This window comes from Calonectris borealis, chromosome 3 (genome assembly GCF_964195595.1).
Source record: "Calonectris borealis chromosome 3, bCalBor7.hap1.2, whole genome shotgun sequence".
Classification (NCBI taxonomy): Eukaryota; Metazoa; Chordata; class Aves; order Procellariiformes; family Procellariidae; genus Calonectris; species Calonectris borealis.
Window position 1 is genome coordinate 670247 of NC_134314.1, and position 25321 is coordinate 695567.

At 53.1% G+C, this 25321-nt stretch overlaps 1 protein-coding gene across 2 annotated transcripts in view; it reads right to left on the minus strand.

Moving 5' to 3' along the window:
• Positions 1-503: 503 nt before the first annotated feature.
• Positions 504-25321, minus strand: part of DTNB (dystrobrevin beta) — a 216309-nt gene continuing 191491 nt past the window's right edge. For both annotated transcript variants that reach the window (XM_075144762.1, XM_075144761.1), the window contains 5 exons: positions 17879-18038; positions 11573-11662; positions 8440-8493; positions 4511-4546; positions 504-2515 (listed from right to left, as the gene is read on the minus strand). In XM_075144762.1, coding sequence (XP_075000863.1) covers positions 4542-4546; positions 8440-8493; positions 11573-11662; positions 17879-18038 — 309 coding nt within the window. In that variant the 3' untranslated portion in view covers positions 504-2515; positions 4511-4541. The remainder of the gene's footprint in view (positions 2516-4510; positions 4547-8439; positions 8494-11572; positions 11663-17878; positions 18039-25321) is intronic.

A 25321-nucleotide genomic window follows, 5' to 3' on the forward strand; every position in this document is an offset into this window, starting at 1 on the left:
GCCCGGACCCGGCTAGCGGCCGCCCTCGCTCTCCATCGCTCCCAGCGCCTGGTTGCTCTTGCTAGCTGCAGGGTGCACGTTCCCGGAGCCGTGCCTGCAGGACCGCGGCCCCTCCAGGACCCTCTAGATCGGGGCGGCGCAGATTCCTCCCGCTCCGGCGGCAGCTTGCTGGGCGAACGCCGTCCCCCGGCAGCAGCCAGTGCGGCACCGGCCAGCGCCAACCTGCAGCCCCGGCCTTGCAATAATATAAAGCATCTGCTAAAACACTTGGCCAGCTAAAATAAAAGGCACCGTGGGCGAGGTCATGCAGAGCCACGGCACGCAGGGTCACATTTAACATTCACAGACGATATTCCGACTGCGTCTCTGCGTCCCCGTTGATCCCGCCAGGTTTTCCGAACAAAGCCCAGACGCGCCCGCTCCTCCGGCTGTCACCGTCCCTGCGACCGGCAGCGCTGGCTGCAAGACCCCTTGGGGGCGTCCCCATCGTCTCCCCTCCCGGTGCCCGGCCAGCCGGAGCGGTGGCAGCCGGTGGCGGCAGGTCCCGGCGGTGCCACCTGCACCTCCTCCAGCTGCGGCCGGACCGCAGGCGCAGAGAGCTGCTGGCGGCCGAGGTGGCGGCTGCGGCAGGAGGCTTTGCCTCCTGGCAATGCGGTAACAAAAGCGAGAAGGGAAAGTCGCAGGGTGAGTAATAACAGGAAAAAAGCAGCAAACATGACGCTCCCCCGTGATCCCGACTTCGTGCGCAATGTGCGTCCCTGACGGTTACGGGAGATGCGTATTCATCCCTTCCTTCCCGTTCTGTGCCATATTTTGGGCCCTGGCACCTCTAAGAGGTGACGACTTCCACCCCACCATCCCGCACGCTGCCAGGGGCTCTCCCGTCACCGCCCCGGGCTGTCCCGTGGCGCAGCCCCCCGCCTCCGGCACCGCCGCCGGTGCAGGCGCCCAGTCCCTGGAGGATGCCCGCGGCTCTGACACCGGACCTGGGGGGGCTCGGCCGGGAACCCCCGGGCTCTTGCCCGCACGAGGTGCCAGGACATCCCGCCGACGCGATGCAAACTCCCCGGCTGCTCCCGCCTCTGGTCAGCAGGAGGAAGACCCCGACGCCTGCACAGCCGTGACACCTCCAGCTGCTGACGGCCTCCACCACGCTCCACCAGCAGGTCCCCGAGCGCGGCCATCAGCAAAACATTTCCTATTTTCAGCGCTCGAACCCGCCCGTGGCTGCAGCTAAAGCCGCTGCAGGTCCTAATGCAGCAAATCCAGCCGAAAACGCACACGAAACCTCCCCGGTCCCCGCGAGCGCTGTGTTTGGCGCGCTAAAGCCAACATGCTGCACCAGGTTATCATCACTTTCCTTTCCTTCTTGACAGCTCATTCACAATATTTATATTCAACGAAACCTGTGGCCACCACGTGTGTTTATTTTCCCTCTCCCCGAGGGCTGCAGGTACCCAGCCAGCACTTTCCACCGAGAACCGAGGCCGCGTATCGGTTCAGACGGGAAGAAAAGCTGGGGGCTGGTTTCAGGGTTTATCACTCCCTTCCATTCATCACCCTCGATAAATATTTATAGATGTATTAGGGCACTCAGCTCCTTCCACTAAAAATAACATTCCTAAGCACCAAAAAAAAAATAAAATCACGAGTGGCTGGGACGGACGACCGTGTTCTCTGAGCAGCTCTGGGGGCAAAGCCTAGCAGGGGGCAAGCGGTGGGCTGCCAGCCTGGCTACCCGGCCTGCTCACGTCTCTTCATTTCGAACAAAACTGAACTCGACTCCTGAAAACGAACGCAGCGACGCTAATCTTAGCCCAGCAACGGTCGTCCCTGAATTCCCTGCTTGCAAAGGGAAATTTTTTAACAGGCTGAAGAGAAGCAGAGCCGGGAACGCCGGGAGGCGGGCGGCTGGTGGCCCGTCGCCCGCTGCTGCCCCTCCGGCCCGCACCCCTCTGCCCGTGACGTGCCCTGCGCTTGCTCCCAGGACACGCGACGTCACAGACGGTGACAGACACGGACAGACAGCGGCGCTCTGCGAAGGTGGGCTTTTTGAAGGCAGAGTCCCCTTCGTGTCACACGCGAGGGACCCCGAGGCTCTAACCCATTTTTTCATGCATACCGAGGGGCAGAAGTCAGGAGGAGATAACCAGCGCGTGACGCGACGATGACACCATTTGGGAGGAAATCAAAAAAGATCAGTACGCTTAGCAGGAGCAGGGAGTATTAGTTTCCTTTTGTGGTGTTTTTTTTTTTAAACCTCCCATAAATTGCTGACTTTGATGGGGCACTGCCTGATTATCGTTAGTAAACACGTGGAGGAAAACAGTACATGCAATGACCTAAGAGGCAAGGGCCCACGGGGAAAGCCCTCCAGGCGGTTCAGAGAAAGCCGCTTTCGTCAGCAGGTGGTTGAGATCGGTCACAGTTGCACGATGGTGAATGTATCAGCTGAAACGTGCCTCTTCCAAAGGACGGGGAGACGTCTCTCGATCGTAAGCATAACCCTCCGTGCCTGCGTCATGGAAACACACAACACGCCGTCAGCATCTGCAGAGAGCAGAGCTCCAGCCGGACGGTTCATGGTTTTGGAGATCAGCTCCTGCACGGTCGCAGGGCAGGAGCCAAGCTCCTCTGCTGGGACCTCCTGAGACTTCTGGTTGGGGCTGTGCACCTCTGGGGCCACCCCAGCAAGCTCTGAGCGGACCCGATGTGCTGCACCCCCCATGACCACCCAGTGTCCTGCTGACCCCAGAGCTCCTCACCTTGGACCCCAGACAAGCCGGGAAAGAGAGGAAACCTGAGCTCCTGAGTCAATGACACCCGGACACCAGGAGCGCGGTGCCGCGGCAGGTGCCCAGGGGCCAGTGAGGGCCCAGGAGCTGACGACACACTTGACTTTGCAAGCCAAGGTGAGGTTGGTGCTGGGCATTTTTCCCCCAGAATAGCCAAGATCTGCTAACAGAAAGCCCCTGACGATGCTGCCCATCCCAGCCCCCTCCATCACCAGTGGGCAACCAGAGCCGAAGGGTGGCCGGAGCCACTGGTTCGGCTTGGCAGGACCCTGCCACCAGCAAGGTTCAGGAGGAGCCGTCAGAGGTCCTGGCACCACAAACGGGAATGTGAGGAACTTGAAGAAGAACCACCACAGTTTAAGGGATTTTTGCTTTCACGGACACGTCTTTTTTCATTCTTTCTGGAGGATAAAGAAACCTGAAAGTAGTTTCTCGCTCTTATTTTTTCAGTTGTCTCTAATTTAGCGCCCATCAGTGCCGGTCCTTGCTTTGTTGGAGGCACTGCTGGGCTTCTTGGGGAACAGGGAGCTTCTCATCCCCAGATCAGTGGCTCAGGGGTGACCAGGGTCAACGCCATCCTTTGCTCCAAAGCCATTAGAGTTAAAGAGACACTAAGAAAAAGCCACACACAGCCAGTATAAACAGCCCTCCCTTGCTGCCTTCCCCTCTAATGGTACAATTTCACTCCTTCTTGAATTACCAGATTGTTTCCCAGATGAGGCAGGACTTGAATTTCTAATGCAAAAACTATCAGAAAAACTCTCAAGCCACTTTCGGGTTATCTCTACCCAGCACTAAAATGGCAGGGAGGGCAAACCCCCTTTTTTCTCCTTTGCAAATTACCTCTCAAGGACAACTGTGGTGGTTTTATCATGCAAAATTCTCTTTCAGCTCCATCATGACTAATTCATCTGGCCCACTATCACCATGGGCTGGGTCTGAACCGGTAAGTTAAAGATAAAGGACTTTCTCCTGTCTGGTTTCTACAAGTAACCAACCTACAGTGTAAAGGAGAAGGTCCTGCTACGCCAGTCCCCGTCCTTTTCTGGTTAATTATGTGCGTGTCCACGCTAGGTTTTTCTGCCAGGAGAACCCTCCTCCTTCCCACTGGTGACGGTGAAAGACGGGCATTGTGGCTAAGGCAGATATCCAGCCAGCGCACGGGGAGCGTGGAAACCGGAGCCGGTGCCCTCCTACAAGCTTTTCAGAGGGTAAAGATAAGGATCTCATGCAGGTCCCTCAGCGGCATTGTCACCCCAGGCTCAGGCTTCCCCCGCACCCCTACCGCGCTCCCCAGCCACCCGTTGGTCTGTCCGTCTGCCCTGCCTTGTAACTGGAAGTGCTGGCTCTTTGAGGGTAGAGATTGTATTTTTAGTACATCTGGATGGTGTCCCCCACAGTAGGGTCCTACCTCCTGGCTGAGGCCTCAGTACAGAAGCAATACTAACAGAACAGGAGATAACGCCCTTCTCACGGAAGTTAACGACGTTTTCCCGCTGTCTGCAGCAGGAGCAAAATTGGGTCTTAACAAGAAAAAACTCAACATCCTCTTGAAGGGCTGTGGAGCAACGGGCAGGCGGGGAACCCTCCTTGTGCAGACATGGGAGACAAAGGACAAGGGCAGGAGGTGACCGGGGACTTGGTCCTGTGCACTGCAACGGCGCCTACAGAGCAGCGCTGCTGGAGGCGGGAAGAAAAAAGCTCTCCGTCCTTACCTGAACCACTGTACAGCCTGCGGTCGTCTGCCTAACCTGCAACACAGGGGAAGGGCACGTTTAGCAAGTAGGTAGTTTTATGTCCTGTAAAATGAAAAATCCAGCCTCCCCACCTCCTACCGCTCTCATGGGTAACTCCTCCCCGGACCCCAAACGGCTTTGCAGCCATTGGGATAAATGGCAAGTCCTCCGAAACACAAGGTGGGTAGAAAAGTGCTCCTGATCTTACCGAGTCCCTGAAATCCCAGTATTGCTGGGGTCGCCCAGTCCAACCCCCCCACTCGCAGCAGGGTCGGCCACCGCAGGCTCAGGACCTTGACCCATCAGGTTTTGAGTACCTCCAAGGACGGAGACCCCACAACCTCTCCGGGCAACCTGTGCCAGTGTTCGACCAGCCTCATGGTGAAAAAGTATTTTTTATGTTCAAAGCGCATCTCCTGTATTTCCATGTGTGCCCGTTGCCTCCTGTCTTTTCTCCGGGCACCACTGAGAAGACTCCGGCTCAGTTTTCTTTACTCTTCTCCATCAGTTATTTATACACGTTGATTTAATCCCAGCTCCCCCAGCCTCTCCTCACAGCAGAGGTGCTCCAGTCCCTCCAGCATCTCGGTGGCCCCTCGCTGGACTCTCTCCAGTCTGTCCATGTCCCTCTTGTGCTGGGGAGCCCAGCACTGGACCAGCACTCCCGGGGTGGCCTCACCAGTGCGAGCAGAGGGGAAGGATCCCCTCCCTCGACTGGCAATGCTTTGCCGAAAGCAGCCCAGGACGCCATTCGCGTTCGCTGCACAAGGGCACATTGCTGGCTCGTGCTCAACTCGGGGTCCACCAGGAGCCCCAGGTTCTTCCCCGCCAGGCTGCGTGCAGGTGGCCTCCAGCCTGTCCGGGTGCCTGGGGTTGTTCCCAGGACTTTGCACTTCTCCTGGTTGAACCGCACGAGGTTCCTGCCGACCCGTTTCTCCGGCCTGTTGAGGTCCCTCCGGACAGCAGCACGACCCTCTGGGGATCAGCCGCTCCTCCCAGTTTGGTGTCACCCGCAAACCTGCCGAGGATGGACTCTGTCCTGTCCTCCAAGAAGAGATGGCTGCATGGGCTCCAGTTTTGATCAATAGGGGCAGATGTATTTCACATTGGATATTTTTGTCTAACAGACTTTACGGGGCTGCAAACCATGCCCTTCCTTCCAGCAGTTTGAGAGCAGATGACAGCACTTTAGTCCCTTTTCTAGTGGTTTGGGTTATAAAATCCAAATGGCCAATACGTGAAGGGACCAGCTCACGGAGAGTCTCGTTTCCGGTGATACTGTCATGGGTCCACCTCTTGGGCACCACCGGCAGCATGCTGTCTTGGAGAGAGGCAGCAGGACCATGGCAAACGGTGACTGCGGGACAGCCCTAGCCAAGCAGGCGTCCGGCCTGAATAACGTCTGGCACACGTGCAACGTATGGACACGTAACGCCGGGTTTCAAGAGGGGGCAACACAAAGAGAGCGCTGAGGCTGGCTGAACTGCCGTGGGGTGACGTCTAACGCGACTGGATGGAGGTGGCTTTGCCAGCTCCCGACTGTGCTCTTCTGTGCCTGGAAACCCTGTAGACATCTTCTCTGGAGATGCTGCTTAATTTGTAATCCTAACCACAAAAGACGCAGCCAACTTGGAGTCTTCCCGAATGATTTCATCCTGCTAAAGCCGTACCACGCTGCTGCTATATCAAGCCTATGAACGTAAGCCTCTCCAGCGGGGAAGAGAGTTCTGAGGTTGATTAATTGGGACCCAGAGAAATATGACATAACTTTGTGAAGAAACTTGTGAGGAAGCCCAAGGGCGATGCTGTCCCTAGGAAACACATCGCAGCAGCGTCCCTGCAAGGACCGGCGTCTCCCTCGTCTACGCCGGTGCAGAAGTTGGGGAATACGCGAGCTACAAGTAATTTTAATTCTTGTCCATTCAGGATGGGAAGAAGTAAGGAAGGGGCTGATGCTGCAGCTAGGAAGACTTTGCTGGGGTGGGGATGCACACGCAGTCGCTGGGCAAAGAATGGAGTCGGGGCAGGTGGAGCTCGCTGTGGGCACGGGGTGCTGCGGGCCAGCCCGTCAGACGCTGCGCGCCTGGAGCATCCCGGCCCCGGGTCCCTGTAGGTGACACGGGGCAGAGAGCGAGCGCTTTCCTAACGCCCTCCTCGACGCAGCCCGCGCAGAACCCAGAGCCGGACTCGCCATCGCCACGGGTGCTCTGGTGTCTGGAGGAGCGCCCACAGCGTACACGCTCCGCGGGAGGGCTGCCGCTTATATATCGATCGTTCCTTGATCTTTCTGCCAGATTTTCACCTCACTAACTTTGTGACATTAAGAAATCACTTTCTCTCTGGCAGAGATAATATTTACATTCCACACGAAGGCTTTTGGACCAAGTTCTGCTTTTGGTTACACGTCTCCGCCCCCCCCCCGACCCCAATGCTGCTGCACGGAGTAAGAAGGCTGAATTTGTCTTACTACATCTCCGCTACCACACACCATATTTCAACTCTTCAAAATCCCCCTTTCCCTATTTCCCATGCAAGATACAACGCACATTTGGAAAAAAGCAGAAGGGTCATCTGCTAAGCATCTAAAATATTTAACTGAACAGGAATGTTCTAGGGCAAAGACAGCCCTGTGATTGAGAGCCAATGCGATTCTGCTTTGAAAACTCCTGAACTAGTTGAAATCAAACTTACTGCACTTCTTCCTACAAACTTGTAATGTCTAATAGTGATGCCCTTCTACACACAAACTTACAATGTCTGACACCGACGGACAAACCATCAGGAAGCAGAGCACTTCCAAACACCCGAACGCTTTGCAGAACTCGCTGGACAGAAAAACTCAGGAAAACAAGCTCTTCTGGTGAGAAACGGGAGCCCTGTCACTTCAGCTTAGCCAGAAGGAAAATGTGCGTACAACAAAAAATGGGCAAAAAAGTTCCAGTTTGTTGATGCTGAAATTAGGTCTGGCTCAAGTGAGACAGAAATGCTGGGCTGATGCAAACCTGTCCGAGTCCGTGTCTTGTGCTTTGGTTTAGAAAGTGGAAAGCGAAAGGCAAGAGACCCTGAGCGAGGTCCTTCCCAAGCGGGGCCTGGGAGTGTGTTTCTGTTCGCTTGTGGAGTGCGACATGAGGAACAGATCTCCCGCAGGCCCCTCCAACTCAACCGTACGCTGCACGGTTGTTTGCAAGTCTCGGGGCTGCGTTCCACGCCTGCGATGATCACTTCCAGCCCCGGGAATAACTCTGCTAGCACGTGTTATGGATTCATTCGCACCAAAGGAAGACGTGGTCTGGGGAGGATTAGTATCTAGACCTGCAATCCAGGGATAGCAGAGATGAAAGAGACCTCCTGTGAAACCCCGCTTAGCCGATGGCACTGCCTACACCGGATTACCATCAGCAGAGTAATTCTGAACATTTGTCCAGCCAAGGTCACAGGAGGCAGTGGTTCAGCAGATGACGGTCCCACCGCTCAGGAACTTCACTGGTAACCAGCCCACGCTTTGTTTTTTTCCGAACATATTCATCTGAACTGGATTTCTCGCAGCACTCAAAGCAACTCCTCCTCCTCTTACACATTTCAAAGATCTGTGCATGACCTTTGCTGAAAGAAAAACATTCTTGAACGCTGAATACACACGCTGAAGAAACCCTGGCCATGTCGTCATCTCAAGCCATGGCAGATGTTGGAGAGAGCGCCCGGCAGCGTGGCGATGACCCGAGCAGGCAGATAAACCTGTGCCGTGTCTGCAGGTGGCATAACAGCACCAACACCGGCTGCTCCCACCCGGAGCCATCCGCACGCGGAGCCCTCTCCTGGGACTCCAAAGGGAGACGGCAAACTGAGCTCCTGCAGAGGAGCAAGTCAGAAATGCTTTACAGCCCAGAGACCATAGCTCGCCCCCTTACCTCGGTCCTTTCCATTCTGCATTTTTTCCATTTCTTCTTCATCTTCTTCCTCTGCTTCAGAAAAAAGGAAAAAAAAAAGCAGACATGAGACAAGCAGCTGAGAGAACAGATACTTGGGGAACTCTTCTGTGGCAAGGAGGAACTGGCTTTTCAGGCACAGCTGGCATTGGAGGGGAAGGAGGACGAGTGCTCGGGCTCCCGAGGAGAACCTGGTGGAAGCATCACCATCCTTCCTATGGCCCTGCTGGTAGCAAAACAGTCCCCACTCCATCCTGATCGGATGACTAGAGGTTGTGGAGCGCTAGCTGGAAGCAGTGGCTACACTGGCCAAAAGAGTGGACTACTAGTGGACTACGACCTGGCCCAGGTAGTTTTGGGACCAGAGTCCCCTGGGCACGTTTATTTCAGCGCCGTAAGGAACGAAGAACTGCACAATGTACAGCGCGGGAAGGGAGTCACGACTTTTAGGCGGAGGTCAAATCTCAGGAAGAAAAATGGACGTGGTCTATGGTGAGGTGACAACCTGGGAGGGTCCCTCCTGGCCTTGCAGGGTTTGCCCACGCGAGGTGTGCAGTGACGCCGATGCTCACGCTGGGGCAAAGCCACATAACTGGTGGCAGGCTGTGCCCCTGGGGACAGGCGCTCATTTTATGTCTGAGAGCTGATGGTTCATTATATTTAACTCCGGTTAAGTTGAAGAGAGTTTATGGCCAGGCTCTTATTTATGTAGCAGAGAGTGGGAGCAGAAGGTCACATTCTTCTGCAGATGGTGGCTCATATCTCTCTGCGCAACATTTCAATGAGACCTGGGTAAACAGGTAAAACAGTTATTATGAGCAGTGATATCACTTCTGCCTACTTCACATGCTGCTGAGAGCAAGGAAAGGGAGAAAACCCTGCAATAAAAGGCACAATCTGAAAAACCGAAGCATTTTGAAATGATCTGATCAAAGGGGATCTTATAAACATTTGCTCTCTTTGTTGCTCTGACAGCAGGACCGATGAGACATCTGGGAGTCACACAGTCTCTGCCTACTCAGCGATGGCTACCGATGAGTCCTTAATGCCAGTGCAGAAGAGATCACTGATAAAACCAAACGCCTTTTTAATAAGAGGAGAGGTGACCTGGAGCTCAGCAGCCGCTTTGGGTCCCGAACCTGCCTCCTGCTCGGCCGCGTTGCAGGGCAGGGGCTGAGCCCCCCGGCAGCATCACGCCTGGTCCCTGGAGACCTTTTTAAGCTCAGTTGGAGTGAAAATGCCGTCAGTCTTCCTCGGCAGCACCGGGAGCATTCGGCTACCGGCACAGGCGCGGGCAGCCGGGGGACAACCAGAGCCCATTAGGAAGGGGTAACCCCGAGCAGCGTTTCCTTCCCAAAGGAATCTGCGTTCTCAGCTCGTGCGAAGGTACGGAGAGGCAAACAGAGGCGTGGGTGGTGCACGCACCGTGTCTCACAAAACGCTCAGAACACAATGCCTGCAGCTATATTGGGCGAGCCCGGGGCTGGAGGAGGTGTCTATTCTCACAGCTTACCTCCGGGACAATATGTGTTAAATCCCACTGACTCTCATCAGCTGAGGATAACTCATGCTTTTCCTAATTTACACAAATGAAATGATTTCAGATACTTTCAAGGGAGCCTTCTTTAGTATCTGCATATCCTCAAGTAGGAGACTGTAATTAATTCCATTTTCACTCCCCTGTGAACCGTAACTGCTTTGCACGATCCCTGACAAGCCCGAAAGGGCTGTCAGTCGCGCAAACCCGGGCTGTTTGCATTTGCCAAACTCTCGGGGATTTCAGAGGAGGGCGGAGAGCCGCGGGTCCAGCCGACACGTCAGCTCTGCCAGCAGCCACCCCAGCCCAGACCCTGGGCTCAGCCATACCGCTGTACATGCGCTCTTCTGTTAAAAGCAAAAAATAAATTACTGCAGACATCTGTTTCGGGCAGAGGGTTTGTTCACCGGGTTTCAGCCTAGAGGGAAGAGAGCTGTGCGTCTTGAGCGTGGTGATTTATTGAAGAAACACACGGCCCTCCACTGCAATGGCACCAGTGATGCTGCTGTCATACATGAAAGACTTTATTAACTCACAGCTGCCTTTGCAGCCAAGGCCCAGGGTTTAGACTGGGTGAATTTACTGCTTAGCAGTAAAATATCAACCCGGTTTATAACTGTGACTTCTCCATTAAGGGCAGCGGGAACAAAAAGCCTAACTGGTTTTAATACAGAGCTTGATAAGTTTATGGGGGGGATTATGTGATGCAACTCCCGGATACAGCAAGGGGCCGGGGGAGGTTCAGCCTGACTACAGGATGCTTTACTTCTTTCTTAAAAGAGAAGGCAGCCCACAAACAAGCTGCCGGCTCTCATCGCCGACAAAGCTTGAGAGCCACAGGATGCGTCCCTGGACTACAGCAGAAGCTGCTCCAGTCCCATCAGGGTGTTTACCTTCACTGGCACAGTAAAAAGGCACAAGGGGAATAATTATCTTTTTTCCACATCGCTGTTTAATCCTTTGTTGCAATTGGCCTCACGTGCATTCACTATGTATTTGTGATTACGGCATCTAATGGGGATTCATTGCAGAGGAGTCTCACCTGCTGCTCAGCTATGGCCGTCACGAGGCGATGGTTCGGGGAGACTCACTGACAACCTGCCCTGGCTTCTGCCGTGCCGGCTGGTGCTGTTAGGGAGCTCCGACTTCCAGAAGCGGGACTGGGAAGTGGCACTTCTCCAGCCTAGCGAGCGGTGCAGGACGTGCCTGCAGGGTGCTCGGGAAAGGCTGCTTAGAGCTGCTACAGATGCACGGGTCAACACGCGCAGGAGCGCGGGGGCTAGATGTGAGCCTGCTTCATGAATCATCAACGTGCCATCAGCCAGGGTTGTATCTGCAGAGTATTGCCTTAACTCCCAGAGATAAAATCAATGGAAAGCCTGTTCAGAAGGTACTTGGAGTTCTCGATGATCTTAGCTATAAAAATTATTTTTCATTTTATCATTGAAAAAATGAACACAGTCTCGCATTACGCTTTAAATAGTTTTTATAAAAAATGAATCTAAAGACAAATCTCCAACTCGTGGCTTCAAGCTCTCCTTTTTCTGCTGCGCACATGTGCCCCAAATTAACTCTTACCTGAATGAAGTTCCTTCACCAGCGATGACATGGTGTTGGTGATGGAATCGGCTGCTACCAGCAGGTCGTTGCGGAGGTTCCTCCTCGTACCTGGGAGCAGAGCAGACACACAAACAGCAGGGATCGCACGTGCCGCACGCCGCTGCCCAACCTCCTCGCGCCGCGATGCTCGGCCCCGCACCCCTCACCGGCCCCCGCCAGCTCCCCCCTCGGGACGCCCAGCGTGTGCAGGGCCCCATCGAAGCAGCTCGGCTTAGCGCGAGACGGTGATTTGCTCTGCACAGCCCAGTTCTGCCTGGCTGCTGGATCGTCTGTTTGGCTAATTAGCTATCGCACTGCTCTGCCCCTCGACAAGGAGCGCTCGTCCGGCAGCTCAAGGGCAGATGCTTCCCTCCCCGAGAGCGGAGCCGCTGGGCGCTGGCCGTGGCTCTTTGTGCGGAGTCGTCGTCGCTGCCGGCTCCTCTGTTGCAATCGGTACTGCTGAGGTTTGAGGGGAATAAAAGATAAGTGAATTCTCGCCCTCCGCAGAGCTCTCCTCTTGCGTCACTGGAGGAAGCAATCCTCTTCCTCGGTGTGCCACGCAGCACGGCACCTCGCTGTCACCCACCGTGACGCTGCCTAGCTCCAGGCTGGACGCTCGTCTCGTGTGATCCTCTGCTCGAGGGACCCGCTCGCCCCATCAGCAACTTGAACCTCTGCCACGGCTCCGCAAGAACGACCGGGACCAGCCAGGGGCCACGATCTGCAAAGGAACCCGCAAACTGGCTGCTGCCCGAAAAAGAGATGAGCGAGGCAGCAGGAGCTGCCGCGTTTGGGGATGATGCTTATTGCCTCTTGCCGACGCTGGGAAGACAACGACCTTATTCGCTGTCTATTCTGGTTCCCCGGGCTGGTCCCTCCGGCGGAGCCAGCCATGTTCCCGTGGCAGAGCGTCCTGCCGCAGCCCAGATTTGCAGCGCCCGCAGACGCCGCGGACATGGCTCCCCGTCCTCGCCGAGCCCCCTTTCCTCCGGCACCTTTCTGCGCTGCACCGCTTCGGTTTTATTTGGCGGCTTTGATGGCGTGGGGCCACGTTTCTGCCCCGGCAGGTGGTCTGTAGCTGCAGTTTCTCAGGTTGCGGAGCCGATGGCCGCGAGCTGAAGCTTTGGGGGGAGCAGGTCCCTGTAACGGTTCATTGGCCCCACCTCAGCCGTCCCCGTGCTTTAACCGCTCTCAGAACATGGCTTTAGGGGGTCTGCTATCCCACACAGGCGCCAGATGTCCGCACCGCGCAGCCTCCAGGAGCACCGCTTTGATGCCGAGCGTCTGACGGTGCTCTAAGATCTCGGCGTTTGGGATCCCGTCCTGCCATTTACTCCAGCGAGGGCATGAAGACAACACATGTGGAATCGCCGGAGACATTTGATGTGACATTTTGCAGCTGTACTGAACTGCAGTAACGACAACTGTACATTACACATTTACTTTCGTTTGAAGTTGGGTGCCTCTCTCATTCCAGACGTGCTGCTTTAATCTCCCAAATGCTGTGCTGGCTTTTGCTCCGTCCTTGGCTGGGATGCTGTCAGAGCGCCTGCTCCTACATTTTGCCGATGGATTTTAGCGCTGTTTGAGCGCTGCCAGAGCACGCTACCGAGCTGACGTGCTTTCCATCGGCATCCTTCTCCTCCAGGTTAGGTTGCCAACTGACCAGCATCACTCCGAGGCAGCAGCAAGGCACTGGGTGCTCCTGTGTGTGCACAAACAGCGTGCAATTCCCGGGAAAAAATGGGGATTGTGGCCAACAAGTCTGGGACCTGTGACTTAGGGGACTCCTCTGCACCTCTTACATGACGGAGGCTATTTATCCAGGTCCCTAGACGTCCTGAGTCCTGTCACTGCACGTGACAGTGAAGCACGGCCACCGCCGGCCCGGCATTACTTTTAGGAGCAAAAGGTTGTAGAATACCAGCCTGTCTCCCCTGTGAAACAGATGAATAACGTTAACGAGCTCGCCTGGACATCTACGTCCAGAAGCCACCCGAAGCCCTCCTGGCTGGTGGCATTAAATTATTTTATCATGTGAAAACACAGAAATTTTATTTTGTTTCCTGTGTTCTCTACTTGCCTTGAATTTGCCTGATTTTGCATGATTAATATGAAATAGCACTAATTGTGCAGATTGCCTTTCCGGAAGGATCATTCCAGGAAACTTATTATGGAGTCTGTTGGCCATTGTTTTCTTGCAAGAGTTTTTCTAGTAGTTGAGAGGAATAGGCCGTCACTGTGGTTATCGCAAGAGGAACTTCCACCTTTCTGTTGGCAGCGGTGGATCGCATTTGCCTCCGAGAAATCCCGAGGGACTCTCTTCTTCTCTTTCAAGACGATAAACAGCAGCGTTAGTCTTCTAATTAGATGGTGGCCTCTATATCTGAATATTTCAACTGGAAAACCGTCAGGGCATTTTATTCTAATACTGTATTTCTGTGTTCTCCCTCTGGCCAAGTGGAAGATGAGGAGATCACCTATGGAGGAAACTTCTTTAATCTTAAGACTATATGATCAAGGTCACTGAGATTCAATTCTCTAGACCTTCCCGCACTGACAGGGGAGCTTGCAGAAGACTTGTGCCCTGGGAGGAAAGACAAGACGTTGGCATTCCTGCCTGCTCCTAGGTCACGGCAGCAAGAGGTGGAACAGCACCGAGATCTTTGCTCCCTTTTCCTCCTCACTCCTACCATGACATTTGACAAGAATCTGGTGGATATGCAAAAGTTAGCAAAAATAACTTAAATGTTTTTGTTAAAAAAAACCAAACATAAAGTAAGTGTACGGCAGGCATTGCCTATAGATTTTTTGCTTCTGGGGAGTCATCGCCACCACCGACACCAAGCTGTTGTGACGCAGCGGCTGCACAAGTCCTTAGCCCAGCCCTGAATAGTTTTATACAACACCTGGTTCATTGCAACATATATTTGAGATGCTGTCAGGTGTTAAAAACCTAGAAAAAACAAGTTTTCACTTTGGGCAACATCAACAGGTCCTGACGAAGACTATCCCCTTATGAACCAGTCATTCAGGTAAAAGGCATGAAGGAGCCCTGGGTTAATTACATCAGCTTCTGTCGGAGCCAGGAGTTTGAGGAAGACAGCTCTGACGATTGTAAACCGTGCAGAGAGAAGTTTGCTTTGTCATGGCTTTTGCCTGTATCTCCGAAGAAAAAAGCAGATGGATAGAGAGCAAATTTGGATGCCAAAGCAATACTGTAAAATGACAAAAATCAAGTAGGACAGTTAACGTACTACTATAATCGTGTGTTCACTACTCCTAGCAGCAGAAAGGAGGTCATTTCATCTCTTTGTGTCTTCCTAATTAAAAAAGGAAAGGGGAAAATGATGAACCAGATAGAGCAGATTTTCCCAGTAACTGGTAGGACTCATCGCGCTGCTGTTCCACTTTACGCAGCCTGGAAAAAGAAAGCCGATCTGCAAAGGGGGGAAGGAGAGGCAGCTGCCAAAGAAATCAGTTGAGAGCTCTCGGCTGTACCATCAAACTTGTTGTAGAGATGAAGAGGAGGCGACTGGACCACCCACAGCAACAGATGGAGTGCTGTGCCTCTGGTATTTGGCATCTTGCCTCCCTGGAAATGCCTGCTTCTGCTGTCGTTTCTGGAAGTGTTTAGAGAGATGAGGAGCTTGTTCCTACCGATGGGATCGGAAAAAGACATATCCTTCTCACAGATGAGCTGTAGATACTCGGTGTGTTCAGACGGACATCCTCCACCACCTGACCTGTTCCCCAGCTGAAGTTCTGGAGAACAAGTAACAGCCTTTCCCGCTGCCGAGAACGCTGGGGGCTAAGGGCTTGCAGCCCTTGCTGTAGCACTCCAGGCATTAAATACCAATTAAAAGTATTCACTGATACTTCCTGCTCCTCTGCTACCATTTTGTAGCCTCTTTCCTCACCTTCTTCTGGCAGCAGCTTATTTAGGCAAGGAAGATTGTTCTAGAAGGATATTTCCAATGATCAGGTGATAAATGCAAACTGTTATTTAAAATCTGTTTGGTTTTGAGATATATCATCAGTTCTGGGAAGTTTGTTTTCATGTTTTCTTTGTTTTGAAAAGGAGACTGTCCATCTGACAAGGTATTTGACACTAATATTCACCATCTTCCCCACCCAGAATGAGAAAACACCACCTCCGGTTTTGTGACTCCGTATGATACAACCTGTCACCTTTTAAAGAAATGAACAACTTGGCCTCTGCAGCGAGTCGAGGGCTCTTCTTTACGGCAAAGGACCAACGCACACGAGAGGCGGCAGCACCCGGGCACCACAGGCTCTAAGATGTCCAGTCCAGGCGGATTTCCCATGGAGTACCAAGAGGTCCATACCAAGAGTCGCTGCCCCTCGGTTGTCTCTGCCTGCAAACAGCCCTGCATTAGGGAGAGGTGGATTTTCTGTCCTTCTTTCTTTCATTGTCAGTAACAGGAACATAAAATGCGGTGGACGTCCATCTCCAGAAACGTGGATCATGTTCAGAAGCAACCTCCGTGTCTGCCAGAGGTACCTGGGGAGACCAGGTCCTGCTGCTGTTTTTCTCACAGCTCTACATCCCGGGACGCTTCTGGAGTACTAAAGGTGAAGAGTTCTGGACCAAAACAGGCAAAAGAGAAGAAAAGATCGCATAAACCCTGAATGACACCACTCCTGAGAAATACAGAGTATGGGCACCCGTTCCTACTGGGAATGGCTTTCTTCACCATGAGCAGACTTGAAGTAGGACTGAAGAATAACGAATTTCCCCTTCCTCTGCAGTGAGATGGTCCCTGAAGTGAAAAAATATTTGCCAAGTTTCTTGACATCAGACTGACAGTCATGTCTTTGCTTGCCGCCTTCCAACACCACCAGATAGTCAAGCCTCTTCAGTATGTGAGGAAGAGGCAGTGGTCTGCATTGAGCTGAACAAGTTTCCATTTCATCTGGTTGCCTTCAAATTTTGGAGCCCTTCTTGAGCCAACAATGGCTTTGACATGGAAAAATTTGACTTTTTTGAAAGGCATGACTGTAAAACTTTTTATTTTAAAAAAGCAACAGCAGCTAAGTATAAACTCACACTACCTACAGAAGTTGGGGAATAAAAATATGTATGTCAACTGCTGCCTTGATTTTCTACAGCACGATAAGCTGTGTTATTCACAAACGGACAGCTTACCCATTTGATCCAACCATACCGATTCTACCGAAGAACCGGAGGGCAAGGTGGACAGAGAGGAATACAGCTGGAACTACCTGACAATCCAGCACTTCTTACGTCTACTTATGGAGCGGTTGGCAGCAATGAGTTTAGGCCCGAAAGTGGTGGTTTTTTCAATTGCAGAAGGGAGTAACATGTAGAAAAGGTACAAAAGAAGGAGCTCCGACTGTTGGAGCAAGAAAAAGTTCATTGTCCTGTGTGTCCTTCTGCTTCTTTGGTATGGTCTTGTCTCGTCTTGTCTTGTCTTCTCCCCTCTTCTTTCTCCATTTCTTATGTTTAGCACTTTTTTCTTCTTCTCCCCACAAGGCTGCGGCACGTCTCCAGCAGAGCGAGCAGCCATTCTGCAGATGTGCAGGCCAGCCAACCGCTCCGTTAGGAACAGCCTTCACCGAGCTGTGCTGCAAAATTTCATCTTCCTTTCTGCTTCATAACCATCAGAGAGGTGAGTAGCTGTTGGCTAAATACTCTGGATAAGAGGGCTGCTTGTTTTCCTGGTTTTGGTCATTAAACTGCTTTTTTCCTCTTGCAAATCATAGCACAGCTCAACCACCAGATTCGTCAATACGACCAGTTTTTAATGTCTAACTGTTAAATTACTTGAGGGCATAACTTTCTGGGATGGAAGATCCCTTCCCTGGAGGGAAGATCATCATCACAGGAATAATCTCATTAAGCTGTAAACATTAAAAATGTGCCCCCGATCTCTTTGGTCTAGAGCACAGGAAAGGGGTTCATAATTATTGTCTTGATACTGGCGAGTTACGCTTCTGTTGTACATAGAATCATCGAATCACGGAATGGTTTGGGTGGGAAGGGACCTTCAAAGGCCACCTAGTCCAACCCCTATGGGCAGGGACATCTCCAACCAGACCAGGTTGCTCAGAGCCCCGTCCAACCTGACCTTGGATGTTCCCAGGGATGGGGCATCCACCACCTCTCTGGGCAACCTCTGCCAGTGTCTCACCACCCGCATCGTGAACAATTTCTTCCTTCTATCTGGTCTGAATCTCCCCTCTTCTACGTGACGATGGCAGGATTAACCCAGATGTGGTTCTGCTTTGCGCGATATTCACCTTGTGTGAAAGCTTCCTGCACGTCTCCCCCGACACCTGCAAGCGAGTCCTGTGGGACGTGAGTTGGGGTAGAGCCGGCGGAGGTGGATCTGACGGGCATGGGCATGGGGCGGCTGGCTCCGTGGGTGGGCGAGGAGTGTGCCGAGCCTGCTGCTTGCGCCTGCACGGGAGACACGAGACACGGTTTCCAAATTTTTAACTTTTTTTTGGGTCAATGTCTAAAAATAATTCTGTAAAAAAAAAAAAAGCACAAGGAAAGACGCTTCACCAAAACACTCTCAATTTGAGTAATGTGATGCATGATCGATAGGTGCTGTGGGAGGACCCCGCGGTGGTGGCACGCCGGGCGCAGCACATCACACGTCAGGCTGCAGCACCCGAGGTTGGGCTGCACGTGGTACTCACAGCCACGCTGCCTCCAGCGCAGGATCCGACCCACGGCCTCCATACCATACGCTTACCGTGTCACCGGTCAAACGTCAAGTTGGAAAAACCCCAGGAAGGCACGGAGTGACCTCCCAGCCGTGCGCTCCAGAGGGACTCGTCAACCGCTTTGCATCTGCTCACCCTTCCCGCAGGCTGCAGTGAGGGGACCCCCAGAGCTCCGCGGTGCCACCGAGGCCCTGCTGAAGGTCCATCCCCTTTTTAAATTAATTTTTCTATATTTTCTATATTTTAAATATATTTTATATATTTTTATTTATTACTAAAATAGTGATTTTTAAAATTGTTTTTATTTTACATTTTCTTCCAGCCAAAGCCGCCCGTCTCTGTTGTGCCGCCCCGAGAGCCTCGCGAGCAGCTTTGCATCGCGGGTGCCGGTGCCTTCCTAGAGAAAACTCCCCTGCAGCCCTCCACGGATGGCGAGTGATGGTACCAAGGGTCTTTCAGGTACTGCCTATCTACTCAAAGTCTGCTGAATTTCATAGCAAATCACAAACAAATAGAGAATAATTTTCTCCCTGTGGTTTGAAGGCTCAGAGAAAACTGTTGTAAAATTCACTTGGGCAAAACGCTCACTGGCTTCAGAGAAGGTGCTGCCCCAGCAAAGCCTCTGGAGCTCAACCCAAGGTTGGTGAGGAGGGAAAGGAGAGGGACTGGCGAACGTACGAGGAGGAGATAAATATAGGAGACTACTGGCATGCACTTCCTGGCTCCGTGTTTTCAAAAAAATAATCTCACTTAAGCACTCGGCGTGCGGTGCCAGCAGGAGAGAGCAAGGAGGCATTCGTCAAGCGATGCACCTCGCTGGGTATGTAAGGACATTTGCAGAGGGCCCGGTTCCCCATCTCCCTCCTCCGGCCGTTGATGGCAGAGGGTCTGCGCAGCCCGGCCGGGCCCCTCGCCCCCCGCAGCCGCTCGCTCCCCCAGCGTCCACCCCCACCGCCCGGGAGGCAGAGACGTCACCCTTCCCCGGAGCATCAGCCACTATTTACGAGTGCTTTGAATGTGCACAGTACTACTTTCCTGTTAATAACCTGGTTATTCTCTGCAGCCACTCGTGTCTGTCAACAACCCCTGAACCCCCTTGCTCAACTGCAAAGTTTTGCCTGGCTCTGCCAGCAAGGGTTTATGATCTGTGACTGTATTTATATTTAAGCACGGTCCCTATGCTGCCGTTGATTAAAGGAAAGCTGCTCATAAGTAATTACACACTAAGGGCATTAAAACTGTACAACCCCTCTGAGCAAATACCTGGTTTGTTTGCGCCGTTTGCTTTGTCGTCTTTTTTTAAGCCTGTTCATCGTTTGCTCCCTTTGACGTGCATCAGTTACCGGGGCAACCCGGCCAGCGCAGCGGCGATGCCGCGCGGTGACACCGCCGGTGACACGGCCGGCACCCCGCGCAGCGGTGGCACCACCAGCACCCCGCGCAGCCGGCCCCCGCGGGGCGCAGCATCCGTCGCGGCACATTTTACCCGTGCTTTATCGGGATAAAGGAGCTGCAAGGTCCTGCCTCCCACGGGAGCCCCCAGGAATGGGATGCTGCTCGGGACCGCGGGGGGGTGGCTGCAGCTCCGGCTGATCCCTGTCCCCCTGCCAGCCCTAGGGTGATATTCTCATTAACATGAAAACCTAGTCATGTGTAAAATTGTCATTTCGAAACTGTATTAATAATAGGGGGATTTAAAGAAGTGAGTAAAAGGTTCTTGTGACATGGGTGTCTGCAGGGGAGAGGGCTGCAGCAGGGAAATGACATCTTTCGAAGCTAAAATCATTAGAAAATGCACATGCCACACCAGCAACTTCACTTCCCTGCACCGAAACCTCAAATTAAACCTTAAAAAAAGGCCTGAAAATGCACAGAAACAGGCAGGAGTGTCTGAATTTGCATAAATTTGTGGCAAAAGAAGCACGCCCACTACTCAGCGCTCCCAGTCCGGCACGTGGGACGTGGCATGGCGAAAGCGGCAGCGTTCACCCATCCCACGGCTTTGGTTCGGAGGAACCTGCCCTTCCCTCTCTTCCTCCCAGACCTCCCAGCCTCGGCAGCCGCTCAGACGAGGACAAACAGCCCATGCGTCAATGGAGACTGAAAACCAGGAGGAAAGCCAGCGCTAACCCCACATCGGAGGCAGCGGCGACGAGCCGGAGCTCACCTTTCCCCAGGAGGGGCTGGGGGGGATATTTCATCTTTGAAGCTTGTTCCCCAGGTTGCACCTCGCGTTGCGGGACCTCGGCACGTGTTCCCGCTAACCACCTGAGGCCCGCTGACGGTGAGGGATTACAAATGAAAAGCCGCCTAGAGATTTTGTTATTTGGAAAAGCAAGAGTTCAATTAATACAGTAAGACCTCACCGCTGACCTCTCCCCAAAACCCATTTGCCTAAACTGCGAGGGGACGGACTTTACCCTGCGCAGCAAACTCGACCCACCCTGCCCATCTCCGCATCTGGCCCCCGGGGTTTTGCAGACCTGCTCGCTCCTTGGACCAAGGGGAGACCCGGAGCCCCAGAAACGCCCACGGGAGAGCAGCACCCAGACACCCTCCACGCACGCGGAGACTTCAGCCCTGGGGGGAGGGAAATCTTTTTTTCACCGTAGAACGCTGTCTACATTTATATTCTTCGAGTAAGTGCCCAAGCACTTGATATTTTTTTTTTTTGATTTTTTTTTAACGGCTGGGCACGCAGATGGGCCATGCCGATTTGCATACTGGAGCCACTGGAGCAGAGGGGCTGGGAACGTCCCTCATCCGCGCGACGACGCGGTTCCTGGAAACCATAGCGATTCTGGGAACAGCTCGTGAGGTCACACACAGACGATATATCTCGACGGGGAGCAGTTCCAGGGCAGAGCTGCGTTTCCCTGCTGCCCCTGCCCTCATGCATGCTCACAGCCCCACGCTCAGCGACCCCGAGCGATGCACCCCACAGCACTCAGTAGCTGAAGGAGGATCTGAAAGTTTTCGGTTCAGTGAAGACTTGAAAATCACCTTCTCAAGAAACACTGCCTGCTGGAAACGCGGCTGCTGCTCAGGACCGCAGGGCTGCGGTTCCCAGGCTGCTGATGCTCCCGGAGCTGCACCGGGACCCCACGGGCTCCAGAAGCTGCACTGGTGGGTTGGCCCCAGCCAGCAACTAAGCACCCACCAGCCGCTCATGCAGTCCCCACCAGCGGGATGGGGGAGAGAAGTGGAAAAGCAAAAGCAAGAAAAACTCGTGGGTCGACCGGGATGGAATTCCCAGCCAAGGAGAGACGCACCTCTCCCTCCTGACCTAGAAGATGAACGAAAGAGCAACTCCTGGCCAACACCGACACTAAACCTTCTTGCGCAGCATCTACCAAAGGACAGGTGGGACATGCCGTGGTCTGAGCTGCACCTGCACGTGCATTGCATGTGCGACCTTGCAGGGGCTGTCACAAGGCCCTCCAGGTTTACGTCTCTAGGAGGAAAGGAAGAATCCGATCTCCTTACGGACGATTTCTTGGGAGATCGCTCCCACGGGTCCCCATCAGGTGGCCACATTTCTCATGAGTGGAGATGACACCTGACCAGGTCTAGAACGGGATGGGAGACCTGCACAAGCCTCTCTGGGCTGCCTGGGCTGAATGAAGAGCTGAATACCCCTGGGGATGATGACTCCTTTCCCAGGCCCATACAGAAACCGGGCGTCAAAGCCATGAAGAAAAGTAGCAACCATCTCTGCAGGACCTAAAACCCAGAAGTAGCACTGTCATCATGGACGCAATGGACACAAGCTTTGGGAAGGACCGGAAGAAAGATTGAGTCCAAAGCTGTAATGATGCATTCACCAAATTACAAACCCATAAATGTCGATCCAACCTCAGCAACAACCTCACGGTGTGTGGGGGTGTTCACTGCTGCACACAGTTTGGGAAAGACTTTCTGAAGTCTGCAGGCAATGCTGGAGCAAAAAATACTGTTGTCTCCAGCGGGCAGATGTACTGCCAGCACGAGCATACACAGAAACAAACACCCGCAGGAGAGGGAATGGGCGCTTTTCAGGCTCAGGGCTGCATGTGGTTCTCTAGCACCTGGTAATATCTCTTCTTGTCTGTTTCCAGATAAAATAAAATAAATTAAATATCTATTTTACATATTGATCTCTCTCTTCTTGTATGTTATATAGCGCACGTAGTCTTAACATGCTCGTGTGTCTTCCCTCTGCACTGAACGATGAGTCCTGTGGAAAAATGATGCATGTGGAAAAATGGTACGTGACCTCTAATTGTGATGCATATACATACAGAAAGCAGAAATAAGAACGTATGAGCTGGCGTTTCCTAACCGTTAACACTGTTCGCACCACCCCTCGGCCCACGGCTCTCCGGCAGCGTGTTGCCTGTGGGACCCCAACGGCATCTGCAGCCACAAGGAACTCGGAGGCTGACCCAAAGGAGGACGCTTGAGGACACGAGTCAAAGCCAAGGACACCGATGGTGACAACGAGCCTGACAACAGCTGGGCTCACACTGCACAGCATGAAACCGGCCCTGTCCTAGAAAGCGCTTCATCTACTGAGAAAGCAAGACAGACACCTGGGGCGGGCGCAGAGGGAGCGGCACAGAGCCCTGCCGGCAAAGGCAGCCACCACGCAACCCACGGGTGCTACGGCGCGGTGCCGGGGCTTGGCCCGGCGCAAAGGAAGCCGTGGGAGGATGTGGCGGGTGGAGCTGTGCCTCTGCAGAGGTGGGAAGTGAACCGGGACAGCCCGGAGGCAGCACGCGACCGTTAACGGGTACGCTCGGGGATGGCTCCCAAGGCTGCATGAGACGGCATCGCTGAGGGGGTCAATAAATCACTCTCGCAACCTTCCTTCTCCTTCTGACGGCAAAGGCAGTGATGGAAGGAATGATGCAAGGTCCAATGAACACTGGAGTTGAGCCTATCCCTGTGGTTTTTGAAGCTGCTGGAGTGAGCCTGGGCTGGGGCTGCTGTTCCAGTGTCTCCGTTCCCAGCACAGGCGAGTGCTTCTGCAGCTTTGCCTGGCAAAGAGACCGGTCTGCTGAGGAGCCACGCGGGCTCTGCTCGCCCAGGGCCACCGCCGCAGAGCTCCCAGGGTGGGAAGCTCCGGGATGCCTTCTGTAAACAGAGCAGAGGCTGATTTGAATAGGTTTGTAAACTCCTCTCTGACTCTGCTGGAGTCGCAGCCTTAGAAAATCCTGGGAATTACTGGCTCGTTGCATATTCTTCCAGGAAACTGCACCAGGGAGGACACAGATGATGGATTTCAATTTAGAAAAACAACGAAGGAAACCTCTGACCCAGCTCCTGAAATGTTTGGGAGCTGACTTCGATTTATTGGCCCCAGCTTATCAAGTCTTGTATACAAGAGTTCTGAGGTTTAACCTAAAAACCCCGTAACATTTCCTGAAGAAAAGAGGCAGAGCTCTGGCCTGTGCATCAAAACCACCTCAACGGCGGCACAGGGAGCACTGACCGTCACAGCTTTTAGCAGGTAAACAAAATGTGCTGCACCATCACCTCCCTCATCCCAGCAGTGTAACTGGAGGTTCCCCACCTCCCTGGTGACCTGCTGTCAGATTTTCTACAACCACCATGACAGAGGAGAGTTTTAAAGGAGAATGGGATGAAAAAAGCATTGAAAAATTCAGGTCGGAAGGAGCCTCAGAGGGTGTCCAGACCAACCTCCTCTTCTGAGCAAGGTCAACTTTTAAGTGTTGCTCAGGGTCTTCTTCAGCTGGTCTTTGAAAATCCCCCAAAAGGGAGATGCCACCACCCCTCTGGGCAGCCTGCTCCAGAGTTTAACCACTCTCACGGGAATTTCTTTCCCAAATCCAGCCAGAACCCCCCAGCCAATGTGTGACCATCGCCTCCTTCTCCATGCACTTCTGGGAAGGCTCTGGCTCTGCTTGCTCCTCGATCACCCGTGAGGAGACAGAAGATTACAGCTGGACCTCCCTTTTGCTTCCTCTTCTCCAGGCTGAACACCACCAGCTCACGTGTCACCCTGACCAGAGGGTTTTGTAGGACCTGGACATTAGGAAAAGCTTCTTCATGGGGAGGTCACCAGAGAGGTAAGGGACCTCCATCCTTAGAGGTTTTCAACGCTTGCCTACATGAAGCCAGAACTAGCTTGACCTAGTGCCAGCAGCAGTCCTGCTTCAAGCAGAAAGTTGGGCTAAAGGCCCCCAGAAGGCCCTACCTCTCTACAATCTACAGATGTTTACTGAGAAACTACGAAATCTTGCTTTGCGAGAAATAAACATTGATTTTAACGCATTTTATTATGTAGCATATTCCTATGAATAGATTAAAATAAAAGGGACCTTGTATACATAGAAAAACAAAGAGCTAACAGTTTTTAGACAAGTGATTTAGACAAGTAAACATCTTCTCATGCCCCAAATAACTAACTCCAGAAAATATGGCAGAAACAGAACAAAAACGAGAATATGAACACATGGTCTACAACCCTCAATTTTTGTTCTGCATCCTTGCTGCAGGAGATAAAGCAAGCCAGGGGATGTCAAACGGCATCCAGGCAAAAGCAGGGGTCTTCATCAGAAAGTGAGGCGGCAATGGGTTTTTCGTCTGCCTATCATGCCCATTCAATGTCTAATTCGCGTTTACCATGCTTTCCTTTGTCTTTACTTAAGAATGATGAAATGGCTCTTGAGCCCGGCCTCCTCACGTCAAGTATCATGGGGCTCAGGCTGAAGAGCTTTTATAATACCCGCTGTAAGTAACTGGAGCTCTTCTCCAGGCTGCAGGGGCTTTCTCGGAAACAAAAGCCCCTCTCTTCTCGGCCAGGTGTTCTCCCCATGTCAAGGGCTGCGGGGGCACACCGAGCCGAGCCCCCCACAGCTGACACTGCCCGTGGCTTTCTCTGCAGCTCTTTTCTTGTTCAGCCCCTCAGGCCCTCTATATCCCCACGTTTTCAAACAACATTGACACCACCCTGCTCCGATGGGCAGAGTAACCTCTGCTGACGTTATCACATGTACCGCGACCACA